This window comes from Garra rufa, chromosome 17 (assembly GCF_049309525.1).
Source record: "Garra rufa chromosome 17, GarRuf1.0, whole genome shotgun sequence".
NCBI lineage: Eukaryota > Metazoa > Chordata > Actinopteri > Cypriniformes > Cyprinidae > Garra > Garra rufa.
In genome coordinates, this window is record NC_133377.1 from 39,463,272 (window position 1) to 39,483,845 (window position 20,574).

The 20,574-nt window shown below is 31.4% G+C and overlaps 2 protein-coding genes across 2 annotated transcripts in view; one reads left to right on the forward strand and one right to left on the reverse strand.

Annotated features, from left to right (window-relative positions):
* Positions 1-2,886: 2,886 nt before the first annotated feature.
* zdhhc3b (zDHHC palmitoyltransferase 3b) lies at positions 2,887-14,524 on the reverse strand. The gene is made up of 7 exons (XM_073821823.1): positions 14,324-14,524; positions 12,071-12,408; positions 10,314-10,438; positions 10,108-10,204; positions 8,801-8,882; positions 8,538-8,668; positions 2,887-5,601 (listed from the first exon to the last, which is right to left on the reverse strand). The coding sequence occupies exons 2-7, from the start codon at positions 12,377-12,379 to the stop codon at positions 5,443-5,445; spliced, it is 903 nt and encodes a 300-aa protein (XP_073677924.1). The 5' UTR covers positions 12,380-12,408; positions 14,324-14,524; the 3' UTR covers positions 2,887-5,442.
* A 375-nt stretch (positions 14,525-14,899) lies between these two features.
* ehmt2 (euchromatic histone-lysine N-methyltransferase 2) overlaps positions 14,900-20,574 on the forward strand; it is a 32,807-nt gene continuing 27,132 nt past the window's right edge. The window contains exons 1-6 of the mRNA XM_073821426.1: positions 14,900-14,939; positions 15,435-15,474; positions 16,880-16,975; positions 19,193-19,413; positions 19,502-19,577; positions 20,118-20,206. Of these exons, the coding sequence (XP_073677527.1) occupies positions 14,913-14,939; positions 15,435-15,474; positions 16,880-16,975; positions 19,193-19,413; positions 19,502-19,577; positions 20,118-20,206 (549 nt within the window). The 5' untranslated portion in view covers positions 14,900-14,912. The remainder of the gene's footprint in view (positions 14,940-15,434; positions 15,475-16,879; positions 16,976-19,192; positions 19,414-19,501; positions 19,578-20,117; positions 20,207-20,574) is intronic.

Genomic DNA, 20,574 nt, shown 5'->3' on the forward strand with positions numbered 1-20,574 from the left:
GTTACTAGCGTCATTTGCAAGTTACTAACATGTTGCTATCATGATTCGAACATGATTAGCATGTTGCTAGCATGTTTCTAGCATGATTAGCAAGTTGTTAGCATGATTATGTTGCTAGCATGCTTAGTGAGTTGCAAGCATGTTACTAGCATGATTAGCAAGTTGCTAGCATGTTGATAACATGATTAGCATGTTTCTTGCCTGTTTAGCATGTTGCTAGCATGTTTCTAACATGATTCTAGCATTATTAGCATGTTGCTAGCATGTTTCTAACATGATTAGCAAGTTTGCTAGAATGTTCCTGACATGATAAACATGTTGCTAACATGTTTCTAGCCTGATTAGCAAGTTATTAGCATGTTGCTAACCTTTTTCTAGCATAATTAACATGTTTCTAATATGATTAGCAAGTTTGCTAGAATGTTCTAACACGATTGACATGTTGCTAACATGTTTCTAGCATGATTAGCAAGTTGCTAGCATGTGGCTAACCTTTTTCTAGCATAATTATCATGTTTCTAACATGATTAGCAAGTTTGCTAGAATGTTCTAACACGATTGACATGTTGTTAGCATGTTTCTGACACGATTAGCAATTTGCTAGCATGTTTCCAGCATGATTAACATGTTTCTAGCATGATTAGCAAGCTGCTAGCATGTTGCTAACCTTTTTCTAGCATAATTAGCATGTTTCTAATATGCTTAGCAAGTTTGCTAGAATGTTCTAACATGATTAGCATGTTGCTAGCATGTTTCTAGCATGATTAGCAAGTTGTTAGCATGATTATCACGTTGCTTGCATGCTTAGTGAGTTGCTAGCATGATTCTAGCATGATCAGCAAGTTGCTAGCATGTTGGTAACATGATTAACATGTTTCTTGCCTGTTTAGCACGTTGCTAGCATGTTTCTAACATGATTAATGAGTTGTTAACATGATTCTAGCATTATTAGCATTTTGCGAGCATGTTTCTAACATGATTAGCAAGTTTACTAGAATGTTCTAACTAGGGGTGGGCATAGATTAATTTTTTTAATCTAGATTAATCTAGATTAAATCTTGGAATTAATCTAGATTAATCTAGATTAAAATGGCTAATTTGAATTCTGCTGAAGGCATTCAGAATATGTGTGCTACCCAAATAATGACTTAAAGTCTTTGAGAATGGATCATAAAGCTCATAAAGCTGTTCTATGATAATTTGTTGATGAAAATAAATTGTTCAATTAGATGTACTTGTGTTTACTAACTAACAATGAAATTATTTTTTCTACCTATTAGATTGTGTTTTTTTAACGTCAACACCTACCCAGCCCATTACATGTTACACCGTACTTTTATTTTGACAGGTTGCTGTGAAGTTTCTGTGTCATACAGTATGATATGATGCTAGTTTTCTCAAATGAAACGGTAAAAGTGACACTCACAGCAGTTTGGGAGATTGAGTTTATCTGTTCATGTGAGATGAAAATGCCAAAAATTACCGGGAGCGTCACGTGTGTTTCAGTATGCGTGTAGTAAAAGCTCATCTCCGCAATGCATACATACAGCTAGGCAAACGGAACATATCGGATTCATATTAAAACGGTCTTTTTGCATTTCAGTTTTCACATGCACTAGTCCATATCGCGATTTGAATTAAGTGACTGACCAACATTTGATTTATGAATCCAAAAAACGACGAATTTACGTGACATTTCGCTATAGTAGATTCGGTTTTTATGAATGGAGGACGACGCGATCCCGTCTGTGTTTTGGCGGAAGAGACGTAAACGCGCCGCGTTAAACTATCAAGGTGAAAGTCATCATAGCTTGCGTAGTTTAGACCCAGCTCCCAACCCAAATTTGAGAATAGATTAACGGCGATATTTTTTTTATCGCGCGATAAGAGTTTCACGTTAACGCAGCACGTTAACGCCGATAACGGCCCACCACTAGTTCTAACATGATTGACATGTTGCTAACATGTTCTTAGCATGATTAGCAAGTTGCTAGCATGTTTCCAGCATGATTAACATGTTGCTAACATGTTTCTGGTATTGTTAGCAAGTTGCTAACATGCTGCTAACCTTTTTCTAGCATAATTAGCATGTTTCTAACACGATTGACATGTTGTTAGCATTTTTCTGACATGATTAGCAAGTTGCTAGCATGTTGCTAACCTTTTTCTAGCATAATTAGCATGTTGCTAACATGTTTAACACGTCACTAGCATGACTTGGAAGTTACTAGCATGTTTGTAGCATGGTTAACATGGTATCAGCATGATTAGAAAGGTACTGTCATGTTGCTAGAATGTTTCAAGCATGATTAGTTACTATCACAATTTTAGCATGATAAGCATATTGTAAGCATGATTTAGATAGATGAGTTTGATTGGATTAGAAATATAGTACAGAGAAGGGAAGCTTGAATGAGTCTCAAAGGATTCTGGGAGTTTTGACAGTTGGAGTTTGAATATTTGCTCATTTGAACACTGTTAATGTAAGTCTATGGGATTTTTCTCGGTTTTAATCGTGAATTTTAGGAAAACCGTGAGTCTGATCACCCGGTGAGATCAGTCTGAAGATCTAGGCATAACACTGAAGATAAATTTCTCTCATGCAATTTATTTATTATTACATTTTTTTTTTTTTTTTTTGCTGTGTCACACTCACAGCATAGGACAAATTCAAATAGGATGAAATTATTTTAAATAATAAATTTTTTTTCCTTTGTATCAAATAAATGCAGGCTTGGTGAGCAGAGGAAACTTACATTAAAAATCTTCCTGTCCAAAAACTTCAAACTAATTGTTTTAACGTGTGGCAAAAGCAAGCTTCCGTAGTAGACTTGGATTGTATTGCTCATATGCAATCAAAAGACGACAAAGAGAAAAACACCACAGTGGAAAAACAACAGAGAGAGAATTTTATTGAATTGACTTTCAAAGTGAAAGCAACCCGCAACACCCAGAACTGCATTAAGATATTGATATATTTAAAATACATGCAACAACATAAAGCACAGATTAAAAAAAGACAATAAATTTAAAACAGGCAGAAGAATGTGCAAAGAAAATGAAAATCCTTTACATCAGGCCTGTGAACAGCGGTGATTATGAGCGACCCGTAAAGACCCATCACTCGGGAAATACTGATCCAACAGCAGAGCTCAACACTCCAACACTTCAATGCATTCAAACCCAACCAACAAACTTTCAGTCTTAAGCAGCAAAGTGAGGCCTCCAAACCAGGTGATCCGACAACATTGTGGCAAACGATAAAATAAGCCAGAGAAAGCTCTGAAAAGCTGTCAGTCTCGCTTTCAAACATGATGGTCTGAGCTGGATTTGGAAGAGAAGCAGGATTGATAAGAACAGCATGTGAACCTGAGGAGTCACAGGACGAAGACAGCAGCCGTCTGGATTCAGGAAGACCAAGCTCATGCTCAAATACTGTAGTGACACCGTTACCCAACCACAACGTTAGAAATCCTTGAGCACCACCGCTGGGAGACGGGGAACACTGCCTGAAGGTATTGCAAAGATTGTATTACAGTCACAGATGGATTTCTAACCCTGTTCATAAGTAAATTAGGTTAATCTCACGAAACATGTGAAAAACACCATATTTCATCCCAAAATCGACAAAATTGTTCACGTGAAGTATCAGGCAAAATACAGAGACATTATTTTCTAATAAACTAATAAAGTTATTAATATTTAATGCTCTACATACACTACCAGTCAAAAGTTTTTGAACAGTAAGATTTTTAATGTTTTTTTAAATAAGTATTAGTATTTTCTTATAAGTATAAGTATTTTCTGCTCACCAAGCCTGCTTTTATTTGATCCAAAGTACAAAAAAAAATAGTAAAAATTTAAAATAACTTTTCTATTTGAATATAATTTAAAATGTAATTTATTCCTGTGATTTTAAACTTGAGTTTTTAGCATAGTTACTCCAGTCAAATATTTCTTTGGAAATCATTCTAATATAATGATTTGCTGCTCAAAAAACACGTAATATTATTATCAATATTTAAAACAGTCGAGTACATTTTTTTCAGGATTATTTGATGAATAGAAAGATCTCAAGAACAGCATTTATCGAGTAAGAAATTATAAAAAATTAATACTTTTATTTAGCAAGGATGCTTTGAATTGATCAAAAGTGATAATAAAGACGTATAATGTTATAAAAGATTCATATTTCAGATAAATTTTGTTCTTCTGAACTTTCTATTTATCAAAAAACCTGAAAAAAAATATACTCAGCATAATAATAATAAATATTTTTTGAGCAGGAAATCAGAATATTAGAATGATTTCTGAATCATGTGATGCTAAAATTCTGCTTTTAATCACAGAAATAAAATACATTTTAAAATGCATTCAAATAGAAATCACTTATTTTAAATAGTAAAAATATTTTACAAATTTACAGTTTTTGCTGTACTTTGGATTAAATAAATGCAGGCTTGGTGAGCTTAAAAAACAAAAAAAATCTTACTGTTCAAAAACTTTTGACTGGTGGTGTATTTAAGTAAAAATGACTGTATTACAATGAGAATTACCAATAAGAATAATTAATGCAAATAGAAAATACAAAAAAATATATTTAGTATAAAGAAACATTACCCAGTATTCACAAATATTATTTTCAATAAAATTAATAATAGAAATCTTTGATTATAATGCAAAAAGACGTGTGTGTGTATTGTAATTATTAAATTGATAAATTACAGTAATTACCAAAAAATGACTAAAAAAGTACAATAATGTAAATCTGAATGCATAATGTACTGTATATAATTGAAAAAACACCAGATTTTGGTATGGAATATGGCCCAGACATGTTTTCATGATATTAGTGTTATGCACATGATGATTTTTGATCAAGAAAGGCAAAAAAAAAAAAAAAAAAAAAAAAGGTGATTTTGTGCCATTTTACTTTTCATAATGGAATAAAATTTGGCAAAGAAAGATTCCTCACAGCAGCATTTTTGTGCTAAGGCTTGAGCAAAAAATGAAAAACAACATGAGCGCAAAAAGAAAAGGCATTTCCTAATTAACCAGCGAATATAAAGGCATTATCAAACAAGAAACACTTTAGTCATTTGCCACGGCTGGTGAAGTTTAGTAAGTTTCATGGTCAAGGCCTCTGGAATCTCACCGGGCGACTAGGTCAGTTTCATCACAAACATCATTTGTTAATGACAGCGTTCACAGTGCGGGATTGGTTATAAGAGTTGAGTTGGGCCAGCGGTGCTCAGGACATCAGTATTACTCTCCGAGGCTGGAGTTTGAGGATTATCAGACTGTCTGGATGAGCGTAAAGAGGCCACTAGAACATCGTGGTGTGGTTTTCTGTGCGGTGAGATCTTTTAGAGCAGACAGAGTTAAAAGCAAAGAGAGATGTTTGTGTAGAGACGGAGGTGGGGAAGTGTTGGGTTGGCCGTCTCAGACCACGTACTGGTAGAGATTGGCCTTCCCGTGATCCGGCGTGGCGAACGGACTCAGCCAGGCCAGAGAGAACGGGTGACCGAACACCACCCTCATGTTCATCCACTTGGACTTTTTGGCCCATCGTCTCTCTTCTTTCTTCAGCTGCTCGATTCCCTGCGAAAAGAGAAAGTCACACTCTCAGGTAATGAAGATTGAGAGTTTGATCTGATGATTTCTGCATTCAGTTTTAAGTGAATTAATATAAATGTTTTTTTTTTTCAGATTTTTAAGAAAATGTAAAGACACATCCTTCTCACAGGGACTGATATTTGTAAAACGCAAGAGGTATGTCTATAATGTTTGGTCACATAAACAGGGTTAAAATCGCTTTCAGGGTTGTTATAGTTAACTAAAACTGTTAAAAACATTTTAGATTAAGTTTAACTTGATACATTAAAATAGCTTAACTAAAATAAAAAATATAAAAACTAACTAGAGACAAAATCTAACGAAATGACAAAGACACACAACAAAATTACTAAGACCTTAACTTAAAAAAAACTAAATAAAAAAGAATATATACAAATATATATGAATATATACATGCATACACACACACAAACACATACACACACACACACACACATATATATATATATATATATATATATATATATATATATATATATATATATATAAAGCTAATCCAAGATGATAATAAAAACTAATAGTACAATGAAAAAAAAATAACACTGCTTTATTTTCCCAAAGTATAAAAATACTATTTTAAATTTGTTTTTTAATTTAACTTAATACATTCAAAAATTACAAAAACTAACTAGAGATAAAATGTACTGAAATGACAAAAACACACAAACAAAACTACTAAACCTTAACAAAAAAATTTTTGATTATATATATATATATATATATATAAAGCTAATTCAAGATATTGATAAAAACTACTAGTAGTTAATTTTCCCAAAGTATACAAATACTATTATAGTTTTTATTACTATTTTAAATTAGTTTTTATTTTTCACACATTTTTATTTTAGTTTTAGTCAAATAAAAAAGAAACAAAACTAATTAAGTAAATATAATAAAATGAAAACAAAATATAAAAATACAAATTCAAACTATTAATAAAAAACTTTTTTGCAAATGTACTGATACACTATTATAGTTTTTATTATATTTTTGTAAATGGTAATAATTTTGATGTTTGTCGTTTTATTAAACATGTCTATAATGTTTTTTTCTCATTTTATTTCAGTTTTAGTTTTATTTATTTTAGTTCTCAAACTAAATAATAAATGATCCACAGCTGTGTTTTTTTGTTTAGTGATAGTTGCTCACAAGTCTCTTGTTTGTCCCAGAGCCATATAAAAAGAGAGTTGCGACACTCCCATAGGCTTCCATAGGAACTGAGGAATGCGGAAGTAAAGCGTGTCATGGAGCGGTCAATAGTTCCAAGCAACCAATAGCTCCTCCATTGAAGCCCATTCATTTCAGCGCTTCTCAAGCACAGTCGCAAGTATATTGAAGAAATTACTGCATTTCTTAAAATTTTAACGCATCAGTTGACCTCTCGAAAAACTGGCCAATAGTGGTGTTTTATGAAGCGTGTTATAGTTAATGTTTGTCGTTAAAAAATAAACAGTTAAACTGTAAATGCAGCTGGATAACGTGAGAAACACCGTAATAGCGACCATAACCAGATACTAGTTGTCATATTTTTATGTTTTTAGTCTTTCTGCAATCTTTCTCTCTCTGTAGGAGGTTGAATGAGTTTCAGTAAAGACTGCATTCAAGAAACACGATAAAAATGTATGCTGAATGCAATTCGTTGCCTTGTGTTTTTTTAAACATTATTTTCATCTTTTCTATTATGTTAAATGCCATTTTTGCTTGCCTTTTATAATATTCACTTATGTTGTATATTTGAATATCATAAAACGAGAGTAAATTACTTTTTTTTTTATTTAACATTAAATCGTTAAATCGAAACATACTGTATAAAAAAAGAGTGTTTGATCATGTCCAAATACACATGCAGATGTATTTAACCTTAAATATTACACTAACTGTAATCTAAATACTATATTAAAAATTTTATCTTTTAAATGGTCAGGATCATTATTGCACATATTAAGTACAAAAAAACCTCCCCAAAATATTTACTAAATAGAACTTAACTATATATATTACAGTTATTTAATTGAATAAAAGTTACACTTAAGGTGTTTTGGTCACATTTGACTGCCAAAGAGTATGAGAACATATTAATTATGTCTCTTTATCACTCCCCTGAATAAAATGCGATTGTAAAGCGTATTCAGAGAAGTTATCAATACACAATCAATGCACATTATGTGTTAATAATTACTCGAAATTGCTGCAAATATAGTAAAACTGCTGTCTATCCTATTTAACTCCATTCAAACACATTGACAGCGCGGAGCTGTTTGGAACTATTGAGAGCTCCATGAACCACATGACCGTGCGGCGGCGAGATCAAAGCGTGTCGCAACTCTCTTTTTATATGGCTCTGGTTTGTCCTAAACAGTTAAACTGCCCACTGTTCAAAATCATATAGGTTCCTCAAATTCTTTTGTTTTTCAGCATTTTTGTGTATTTGAGCTCTTTCTTTTATACAATGTCTGTATGATTTTGAGATCCATCTTTTCACACTGAGGACAACTGAGGGACTCATATGCAACTATTACAGAAGGTTCAAACACTCACTGATGCTTCAGAAGTAAAAACGATGCATTAAGAGCTGGGGGTGAAAACTTTTGGAATTTAAAGTTTGGGGTAAATTTAACTTATTTTATCTTCTGGGAAACATGTAGGTATCCTCTGTAGCTTCTGAAGGGCAGTACTAAATGAAAAAAATCTGATATTTAGGCAAAATAATAAAAATGTACACATCTTCATTCTGTTAAAAAGTTTACACCCCCTAGCTCTTAATGCATCGTGTTTCCTTCTGAAGCATCAGTGAGCAACTGAACCTTGTTTTGGTTTTGGTTTTAGTTACCAATAATAGCCTGGCATGAGAAGAAATGTTTAGTCATCTAGGGAAGTGACTTCAGCAGAGGGTCACTTACGGTCTCGTCGTTACAGATGGAGTGAATCTGCGTCCCGAACATCACTGAGGTGAAAATGAGGAAGAGGAGACCCTCAAAGCACAGGAGGATGAGGAGGATGACGGTCGTCGGAGGAGAGAAGGAACTGCACTCTGAGGAGAGGAAACAGGAAGCTTTCTAAACTCACCAACCAATCAGAGCTCACTTACAACATAAGCAGCCAATTACCAAGCAGCAAACTGAGGTAATTAAAACCAGGCGATGAATCAAAAACAAGCACTTACTTGCCCAGTCTTCTTCAAAACAGAAGACAAAATGGAGAGCGACCATGATGAGAGCATGAAGAGAAATCAAAGCAATGTACATCTGTAAAAGACACAAGAAACGGTATGTCTTATTTATAAACTATAATAGTTTTTATTAATATTTTGAATTCATTTTTATTTAAATGTTTTACATTTTAATTTTAATTAGTTTTAGTAATTTTGTTCTATTGTCATGTTAATTATTATTATTACTTTAAATATTACAACCCATACTACAAAAGTTTTTGAACGGTAAGATTTATGTTTTTTTAAAGAAGTCTTTATAATCACTTTTGATCAATTTAAAGCATCTTTGATAAATAAAAAAAAATAGATTTTTATATATATATAAAAAAAAAAACACATTTTGTATGGACTCCAAGCTTTTGAATAATATAATGTATAATGTTACCAAAGCTTTTAAGTCAGATAAATGCTGATTTTGGGATGTTTCTATTCATCAACTTAACTGTTAAATATTATTAATATTAAATATTGATTATAACATTAATAAAAAATGTTTCTTAAACAAAAAAATCAGCATATTAGAATGATTTCTGAAGGATCATGTGACACTGAAGAATAGTAATGATGCTGAAAAATTAGCTTTGATCACAGTAATAAATAAAATTTTAAAATTTATTGAAATAGAAGTTATTTTAAATAGTAAAAATATTTCAAAATATTTTCTGCTTTTGCTGTACTTTGGATCAAATAAATGCAGGCTTGGTGAGCAGAAGAGACTTCTTTTAAAACACATTAAAAATCTTATTGTTCAAAAACTTGACAGGTTGTATGTAATGTATTTTTATTTCATTTTAGCTTTTACTTAATATTTAATTTTAGTTATTTTTCATTATTTAGTTTAGTTATTTCACTTATTTCAGTTAGCTGCCAAGGCAAAATTTATATAATAAAGTTTGCCATATGATATATGACATATATAATTATAAAATTATGAAATAAATTAATATGTAATTATGACAAATCTTTTTTTTAAAGTCTTAAACAGTTTTAATCATAACTCTGTCACAACAGTAAGTATAAATATCATTTGTATCTATAGTAAAATAAAAATCTTCAAAATGTTTTACTTATAATGATAATAAATATTTAACTGAAATCAAATTAAATCTAAAAAAAAAACTTAAAAACAGATCAATGTTAAAAGCAAAACAAAATTACTAAATAAATATTACAAATTAAAATATTAAATGAGATATTTTTTACTAATGTTAAAAGGAAAATATATACAAGTGATGATACTAAAACAACATCAAACTCACAGTGAAAAGCACAAAGTATTTTTGGTTGTTCTCTCCCACACAGTTGTTGACCCAGGGGCAATGATGGTCCATCTTCTTGATACAGCGCTTACACACACTAGACAGAGAAAACACCCTTACAATGAGACTTTTTCAGGACACTGCCTCTGAATGTACGATCACACAGTGATGATTGAGTTCTTGATGCTGTCTGTGGGTGTGTTTACCTGCAGTGATGTGCTCTATCAGGTTTAATGCTGCAGCATTTGGGACATTTATAAACCACCTGTCCAGGCTTGAGCTGCAGACTCTCGATAAACTCTTTAGTGGCGTTTCCCTTTGGAACTGCTCCCTGAGAGGAAAGAGAGTCAAAACGTTAGCTCTTAATGTGTGCAACTTTGTTTCCTAACGATTTAGCATCAACTGTTAAATCAGATACATATTTAGAGTCTCTATAAGCCATTTATTGGTAGTTTGATGCTTCCAAAACACTTTTTTGTATTATATGATATATAATACACTACCAGTCAAAAGTTTTTGAACAGTAAGATTTTTGAATGTTTTTTGAAGTCTCTTCTGCTTACCAAGCCTGCATTTATTTGATCTAATGTACAGCAAAAATAGTACAATTATGAATTACTTTTACTATTTAAAAACAGACTATTTACTCCAAACTTCAGTGTCACATGATCCTTCAGAAATCATTCTAATATCCTTTTTTGCTGTTCAAAAAACTTTTATTATTATTGTTGAAAACAGCGGAGTAGACTTTTTTTTCAGGATTCTTTAATGAATAGAAAGTTCAGAAAAACAGCATTTATCTGAAATAGATTTTTTTAACTTTATAAATATCTTAATCATCACTTTTGATCATTTTAAAGCATCCTTGATAAATAAAAGTATTAATTTCTACATTAGCTTTCCAAATAAAATAAAAATACAGATTTAAAGCTTTTGAATGGTTTCGTGTATAATGTTACAAAAGCATTTTATTTCAGATAAATGTTGATCTTTTGGTCTTTTTATTCATCAAAGAATCCTGAAAAATATATCAATATTGATAATAATCAGCAAATTAGAATGATTTCTGGAGGAGGATCATACGACACTGAAGACTGGAGTAATGATGAATTTAAAATTATAACTCGGATATTAACAAAAATATTATTATTTTTTAACTTAAGATAAGCTAATCTTATTTTTCTCTTAATTTTAAATTTTTTTTAATCTTTAGATTAGGATGATGTATTAAATGATTCATCTGCAAGAAATCTTTTTTATAAATACAATTAAAATGGAAAATAGAAAAAAAATATATATATAAAACAGAAAATATAAACATGGAAACTACTTCAAAACATTTTAAAATTAACTAACAAAACAATAATCAATAGTATTATATGTATGTTCGCGCTAAATAAATAGCTAAAGGCTAAAAAGACAAATAAAAAAACAAAAGGAATAAATAGCAGACATATTAATGAATTAAAATTATAACTGGCATATTAACAAAAATATTATACTTTTTTTTAGTTTAAGATAAGTACATCTTTTAATAAATCTTTACTTTAAGATGACCAAAATGATGCATCTGAAAGAAAAAAACAATACAATTATTAGAAACTATATAGACAAATAAATAAACGCAATGCTGAAAATGTAGTTTTGATCACAGGAATAAATTACATTTTAAAATATATTCAAATAGAACGCAGTTATTTCAAAAAGTAAAATATTTCAAAATTGTACTTTTAGCTTTTGCTGTATTTTGGATCAAATAAATGCAGGCTTGGTGAGCAAAAGAGACATTTAAACATTTAAAAACTTTTGACTGGTAGTGTAAATATAAGAAATTCTATGTCATGAGTTGTCATTGTTTTAGTTTAGTGTCAACTCTGCTTTTCTCTTGCCGTTAGAGCAATTATTGAAACATTTTTGGTGGTAGTTATCGTTATAGTTATGGTTATGGTTGTTTTTTCCTCACCGGGTCGGTGCACATGGCTTTGAAGTGTGAAGCTAGGGCGAGGAAGGCCAGTCCGTTAAACAAGGCGCCATTAATTAGGCTGTACACCACATTCTTTGATGGCAGCAGCATTACAAAGAGGACCACAAACTCGGCGTAGAAGACCAGCATCCATGTGATCACGCCGCACACGATGCCGCAGCCGTCCCGGATGAACCACATGTCGTCGGCCGAGTGTGTCCGCGGAGGGGGCGGTGCGCAGTGCTCCGGGCACAGATATCCTGCCTGACGCTCGATGTCCCGACTGCGGTTAGCTGGGGAACTCTTCATTCTTCCCACTGGGAAACACCCTCATCCTCCTACAGAGAGACAGAAAGACCAATGTGAATTAACCAACAAGAAAAGATTTTTTCATACACATGAAAAAAAATTGTATGCATGGAAATTGTATAATATCCAATGTACACATTTCTAGTAATAGAGCAGTTAATTCTCATATTTTATTTTCAGAAAGTTTTGGAATATTTGTCTTTTCCCTAAATTTGTCACTACTGAAACAGTAATAATAATTTAATTAGAAGGGTTATATTGACCTATAAATATTTTGCTTACATCTACATTGTAAATATTTTTTTCAGAGGTAAAGCAAGAACAGTTACATTTTTAAGACTACTTCAAGTGAAATTTAAGAGAATTGTTGTATTTTTAATCAAAATTTTCTTTGTAAAAAGCAAAACGTTAACTGTAATAAAACAAAGCAAAAATAAACCTTTAAACTTACTTTATTTCAGCTATTTGCCAATGTAATATTTAATTTTAATTTTAATTTTTGTTTAAGTAAATCTTAATTTTTCTCAATTAATCTTAATTTTTTTGGTAAATCCTTAGTTTAAGATGATGTTCTAAAATGATACATCTGAAATAAAAATAAAAATTATTAGAAACGATATAGACAAATAAATAAATGCAAGAAAAATGTAATAAATAAAATTAAAATGGAAAATAAAAAACATTAATACATGTATATTAATATAAACTATGAAAACTACTTTAAATATTATAAATATTATTTTAAAAATATTATTATTGAATTATATGTGTTTGTTCAGATGCTAAATAAATAGAAAGGCTAAAAATCTAAATAAAACAAAAAAAAGGGAATAAACAACTACCATATTAATAAATGCAAAATTAGAACTGGGATATTAACAAAAATATTATAATATTTTTTAATATAAAAAATAGCTAAAGGTAAAAAGTTAAAAACCTAAAAAAAAGGAATAAAAACCATATTAATGAATGCAAAATTATAACTGGCATATTAACAAAATTTATCTTTTAATAAATCTTTAGTTTAAGATGATGTACTAAAATTATGCATTTGAAAGAAAAAAAAAAATAATACAATTAATAGAAACTATATAGACAAATAAATAAATGCAAGAAAAATGTTATACAATTAAAATAGAAAATATTTTATATATATATAAACATGAAAACTACACAAAATATTATAAAAAACATTTTATAATTTTTACTAAAACATAATGGCAATAATGGCTAAAAAGCTAAATAAATAAAAAAGGAATAAATAACCATATTAATGAAAGCAAACTTATAACTGGGATATTAACATAAATATTATTATATATATATTTTGTTTACCATAAATAAATCTTATTTTTTTCTTAATTAATCTTAATTTTTAAATATATCTTTAGTTTAAGACAATGTACTAAAATTATTCATCTGAAAGAAAAAATAATGCAGTTACTAGAAACTATATAGGCAAATAAATTAGAAAAGAAAAAAATTCTAAATTTAAAATGGAAAATAGAACATATAAATTTAAAACTGAAAATATAAACATGAAAACTACTTAAAAATATCTTTAAAAAAATGATTATTATGAATAATTATACTAAAAAACAAACAATAGTATTACGTGTGGTCAAGCTAAATAAATAGATGAACGCTAAAAAGCTAAATAAAAACAAAAAATAAAAAGAATAAATAACCATTTTAACAAATTCCAGCTAAATGATAACCGGGATATTAATACTTCTTTTTTTTATAATACACCATTTGTGAAATAAATACATCAAAATCCCTACTGTCTTTCTTCTTTATATTTGTGACAGGCCTTTTAGATATTGAACGAAATAATTCTCGACGGCTAAAAACGGTGAAGACACTTATATTTTTGTGGATAAAATACGTAGTATATGTAAATCTTTAAATCGATTTCTTTCAAGGAAATACACACATACTCACCGTGTTCTTCAGATCCTCCTGCAGCGGGTGACTGATTTCTGTGCTTTAAATGATGAGTTTTCTCCCCGCTTTCACAAAAATGATGTGAAGTAGTGATGGAATGTCAGTCTGTCGTTTATATGAGCAGACCAATTGTGTTTTTGTGCAAATTATTCCTCCAGTTTCAGCAGGTGAAGCGCGACAACCAGGAAGTTTCGGTAACTGGCGTCACACACCCAACACAGTCCGATCCCGCACTTCCGCTACCGAATATTACACAATAAAAGTCCCGACGCTTTCGAAAACCAAAAATAGCGTTGAATGCAAACCAAGATCGTTTTATGATTTTTGGCGTTTGTGTGTAAATGTGTCAGAAAAATGAATACGTTTTATTGAAACATTTTCATTATTCAATAGAATTTATTCTGACGTGAGGAAACATTCTGTGATACATATTATAAAAATCGACAAAAATGTTTAACGTCTTATAAATTTGAAAACATAACATATACATAAAAAAGATAAATGAATAAAGGATTCTTAAAGACTTTTATCTTAGCAACAGTGACGGGTACGCGCGCGACGGTTCCCCTCAAGCGCATCCGGCATCATGTCGGCAGCAGAGCGCGCGCTCGAGGTGAGAAACCCAACACACAAAACACACATTTACACGCGCGTGCCTTAATTACAGTGCATTTACATGTTTAAGCTTGTGTTATGGATGCGTATTCACGATAGGAGATATAAATAATGCCTTCGTTTTACACGTGTTGCTGCTGCTGTTGCAGCATGTAGTGCTTCATCAGTTCATCAGTGTAACGTGTATCAATTAGACAGGTTTTGGGACTTGGGTGTGATTAAACACACAACTGCTTTAGATGCTGTTATAATATTATGTATGTGAAATTTATAACCTATAATTACAAGTTCATTGCGAGTAAAACAGGACATATTCGTGAATATGTTGCAGTGTTGTTCCAGATTTATTTGATGTGACCCAGGTTTCCTCTTTGAAAGAGTTTAGCTGTTATAATAGGTTGTTATTAGCATGTTTTTGGTCATTTTCTGGTGTGTTGACATTCTGGATTATAAATAACGTTTAACGGTTTGTTATTTTATTGTGTTGATCCAGACCCCATCAGATGGGAGGTCTTCTCAATCCAAACAGGAAGGTGGGGCTGACACTCTTTTATGTTGTTGTTTCATTAGTAGAGATTCACTAATGCATTATGGTGTTTATTGATTTGCATTTATAAAAAAAAAAATGTGCATGTGAAATGACCTACACTAACAGTCAAGTTTTTGATATTTTTTTAAAGAATTCTCTTCTGCTCACCAAGCCTGCATTCATTTGATTCGAAATACAGCAAAAGCAGTAATATTGTGAAGATATTTTACTATTTAAAATAACTGCTTTCTATTTGAATATATTTAAAAATGTAATTTATTCCTGTGATCTAAGCTAAATTTTCAGCATCATTACTCCAGTCCTTAGTGTTACATGATCCTTCAGAAATCATTCTAATATGTGACCCTGGACCACAAAACCAGTCATAAGGTTAAATTTTACAAGACGGAGATGTTTACATCATATGGAAGCTCAATAAATAAGCTTTCTATTGATATATGGTTTGTTAAAATAGGACAATATTTGACCGAGATACAACTATTTGAAAATCTGGAATCTGAGGATGCAAACAAATATCAAAATACTGAGAAAATCACCTTTAAAGTTGTCCAAATTAAGTTCTTAACAATGTATATTTCTAATCAAAAATTACATTTTGATATATTTATAGTAGGAATTTGACACAAAATCTTCTTGGAACATGATCTTTACTTAATTCCCTAATGATTTTTGGCAATAAAAGAAAAATCTATAATTTTGACCCATACAATGTATTTTTGGCTATTGCTACAAATATACCCCAGCGACTTAAGACTGGTTTTGTGGTCCAGGGTCACATATGCTGATTTGCTGTTCAAGAAATTAAAAAAATTTAGTTAGCAGGGATGTTTTAAATTGATCAAAAGTGATGATAAAAACATGTATAATGTTAGAAAATAACATAATAATAATAATCATAATAAATGTTTTTTTAAGCAGCAAATCAGCATATTAGGATTATTTATGAAGGATCATGTGACTGGAGTAATAATGCCAAAAATTCAGCTTTGAAATCTCAGGAATAAATTACATTTTAAAATATAGTCAAATAGAAAACAGTTATTTTAAAGACTAAAATATTATTACAATTTTACTGTTTTTGCTGTACTTTGGATCAAATAAATGCAGAAGAAACTTTAAAAATCTTACTGTTCAAAAACTTTTGACTGGTAGTGTAATTATCAGAGACTGCAAATGAAACATGATATCTGCAAATATTCATTAATATTAAATGCAGTATTATAAGATATTTTAGTTCATATCAACATTTTTCTAAATGTTTTTTTATCACAGGTTTTAAAACAATTAAACAGTTTTTTGTAACATTGGCCTACGTTTCTGTAGATGTGCTTTTGTGCTTATTTGTATTAAAAAATGTTTGTCTTATTGTGGTGTGATTGTCCCGTTAGTGGAGCTGAATCCACCTATAATGGGAAAACAGATGGAAGACGGGACGGGACGTCAGGCTGAGGGACGTCCCACCACATCCACTAAAACATTCCCAGGTGAGTCAAGCACAGGTGCTCATGTGTTTTACAGATCAGTCAATCCAAAACTACTTCACCTTTTTACTTTTGATTTTCACATTTAAAGTTTTTCAGGGCTATATATGTGTGTGAAATGTTAAATGTATTTTGTACGTATACAAAAAGTCCCAGCAGGTTTGTAAAAAAGGAAAAAAGGAAAAGTTTTTAAGGTCTAATAAATTCAGGTCAGAATAAGCTTATGTTGTTGTGTTTTTTACATATATCTGTTATGCTAAATGATGATGGGATATTATTTTATTTTCACAAAAGTTATTTGAAACAATAAGGAAGACACTTTAGCATGTAATATGTTTTCCATCTATATGAAATTACTTTTGTAAGTGTATTTGATGTGGACACCAAAATGCACTGCAACAAATGCTTTGTTTTTTTTTTGTCTTGTTTTCAGCCAAAATATCTAAAAAATCAAAAAGGATTTTCTACACAAGTGAAAATGATTTTCTTGTTTTCAGAACAAACAAGTCAAAATTAAGTGAGTTTTTGCAAAATAATCTACCAATGGGGTAAGCAAAAAAAAAAAAAAAAACAAGATTAGTTTTCTTACCCCATTGGCAGATTATTTTGCTTGTTTCAATTCAAGCAAAAACACTTAAACTTGACTTGTTTTTCTGAAAACAAGAAAATAATTTTCACTTTCAAGAATTTAGATATTTTATTCGATTATTTTGGCTGGAAACAAGACAAAAAGTCTATGTAAGAAAAGCAATTTTTGCAGTGTGGGATCTCGTCTTTAACCCATACAGTTTAAAGTAGGCCTATAAATATTTACATAATTATTAAACACAGTTTGAAGGTGTTTGAATGGCAACAAATGAAATAATTTTGCTTATTCCATGGAATGTCTGGATACTGGATTCTGATTGGCTGGCAGATATGCAGTAAAACCGTTTAATGCACAGGTAGTTCCAAGTCAGTTTAATCACCGTTCTATATTAATGCGCTGCTTTAATTGATGCACGCAAAAGCACACAGAGAGAGAGAGAGAGAGAGAGAGAGAGATCGCATTGTGCTGCTCACATACATAAACTTCTTGTCAGCGTTTGCCTGCGATCCTTATTAAAATAGCCTAGATATTAGATCGCTACATTATATTCCTCAGCAACGGGGCGGTAAAGATGCTGTTTTGTAATGAATTGTTGTTTGTAGAGAGAGACGCACAGCAGGCAGGCAGGTAACGTTAACGTTACGCACACACACAACTGTCATCTCTCTTGCCTTCACACTCTCTCTTGGTCGATCGATAATCTACTGAAACAAATGCTATATTTCATTCAAATAAATGTGATCTTACCGGACTATTTAATCTCCGAGTCTGATTTGAAGCGGGCAGAATGCTAGAGCTGTGTGTCATAACTGACGAAAATAACCGTCTTTTTTATCCATTCAGTCAAATTTTGCGCTGCAAATATCAATCCTAGTTTTAATTTGTCTATAACCATGGAATAAGCGGGATAATCAACGGCTTGCCGTGCGTTAAAGGATTTAAAATGCACTTCGCGGAGGCAACCACCCTCCGCTTCGCGTCGGGCGGTTATTAGCCTCCACGTCGTGCATTTAAAATCCTTTAACGCACGGCAAACCGTTGATTATCCCTTACTTGTAAATGTCTCATTGTATCCCTTTATTGAGGAAAAAGCTCATTATTTGATCAATTTTCATTGACTATGAGCATGTAAGTTTTTAAATTTCGACCTAAATTTAACTTGAATCTTTCATCTTCCAGCCTATATTTTTCTAGTGTCATCCCCGTGTTTTTTTTTTTATTGGCATGAAGAACAAAAAAGAGAAAAAAAGAAAATAAGATGTCAATGCTTATTAAAAGTAATAATAATGTTTTCGGTAACACTTTACAATAAGGTTCATTAGTTAACATTAGTTAACCACATTAGTTAACATGAACTAATAATGAACTGCACTTATGCAGCATTTATTAATCTTTGTTAATGTTAATTTCAACATTTACTAATACATCATTAAAATCTAGTTAACATTAGTTAATGCAGTGTGAACTAACATGAACAAACAATGAACAACTGTATTTTCGTTAACTAACGTCAATGAAGATTAGTAAATACAGTAACAAATGTATTGCTCATGGTTAGTTCATGTTAGTTAGTACATTAACTAATGAACCTTATTGTAAAGTGTTACGCTGTTTTCTGTCTCTCCTCACAGGCAGTGCTGGTAAAAGCGCTTCTCCCTCCACCTCGTCTCTGTCATTGCCGTCATCAGCGCCCGGCAGAGCTAAAATGAGCGTCTGCGGCCCTGGTAGTAAGACGGCTATGTCCTCCTCGTCATCTTCATCGCTCTCCTCCTCCTCAGCTCTGTCTTCAGCCAGTCCTCCTACTAAGGTCCACCGCGCTCGCAAGACCATGAACAGACCACCGTTCCCACAGGTTCTTTCTTTTGTAATGCAAACACGCTCATGATGAGCTTGGGTCGATTTAATTTTATAAACCATAATTCTCTTGTGTTCCTGATCAGATAAAGTCTGTCGGGTCGATTACAGCAGCTACACCAGAGACACCCGCCAGCAGTGCGAAAACAGACACTGATACAGGTGTTTTTTTATTTTTGTCATAAATGTTGCATATTCATAGTCTATGCAATTTTGTTGTGAGTTTATATGTGACCCAGGACCACAAAACCAGTCATCAGGTTAAATTTGACAAAACTGAGATATATACATCATATGAAAGCTCAATAAATAAGCTTTCTATTGATGTATGGTTTGTTAGGATAGGACAATATTTGGCCGAGATACATCTATTTGAAGTGTGCAAAAATTTAAAATACTGAGAAAATCACCTTTAAAGTTCTCCAAATTAAGTTCTTAACAATGCATATTACTAATCAAAATTTACATTTGGATAAGTTTACAGTAGGAATTTTACACAAAATCTTCATGGAACATGATCTTTACTTAATTTCCTAATGATTTTTGTCATAAAAGAAAAATCAATAATTTTGACCCATGCAATGTATTTTTGGCTATTGCTACAAACATACCCCAGCGACTTAAGACTGGTTTTGTGGTCCAGGGTCACATATGGGAATAGCTGCAGATTTGTAGCCATAATGTGTTTTTCTCTGTGTGTAGCTGTGAAAAAGCGCAAAGTGGGTTTGGACTCTGATGCCACAGTGAATCCTGCAGGAACCCCAGAGAAAGTCCCAAGGCCACAGACAGAGGTGAGATTATCAGCACATATTTATTAAAATAAATCGGTAAACCTGTGTGGCACTTTTCCATGGTTGAATGGTTTTCTTAAGTACAATTTAAAGCAAATTTAACTGTGGTTAAACCACTGTTTCACACAGTCTGAAATGAATTGTTGAGTATTAAAGTGGTACTATAGCAATATGATAATAACTTGATTGATTAATGTAATTAGGTAATTAATTGAAGATTGGTGTGTTTTACTATAATAAATAACAATAAATATTATTAATAATTGTTGTTATTGGTATAGCAATACGATAAATAAACAAAGTAACAAATAAATGAAGGATCATTAATTATTATCATTATTATTTATTATTAATGTTGTTATTATTTT

Excerpts from the sequence above, each read along its gene's own strand:
- zdhhc3b (XM_073821823.1), bottom strand. The coding sequence starts at position 12,379 with ATGAAGAGTTCCCCAGCTAACCGCAGTCGGGACATCGAGCGTCAGGCA. Across the intron at positions 10,439-12,070 it reads AAGCCATGTGCACCGACCCG|GGAGCAGTTCCAAAGGGAAA; the intron begins GTGAGGAAAAAA and ends CTTTCCTCTCAG. Across the intron at positions 8,669-8,800 it reads TTTTGAAGAAGACTGGGCAA|AGTGCAGTTCCTTCTCTCCT; the intron begins GTAAGTGCTTGT and ends TCCTCTCCTCAG.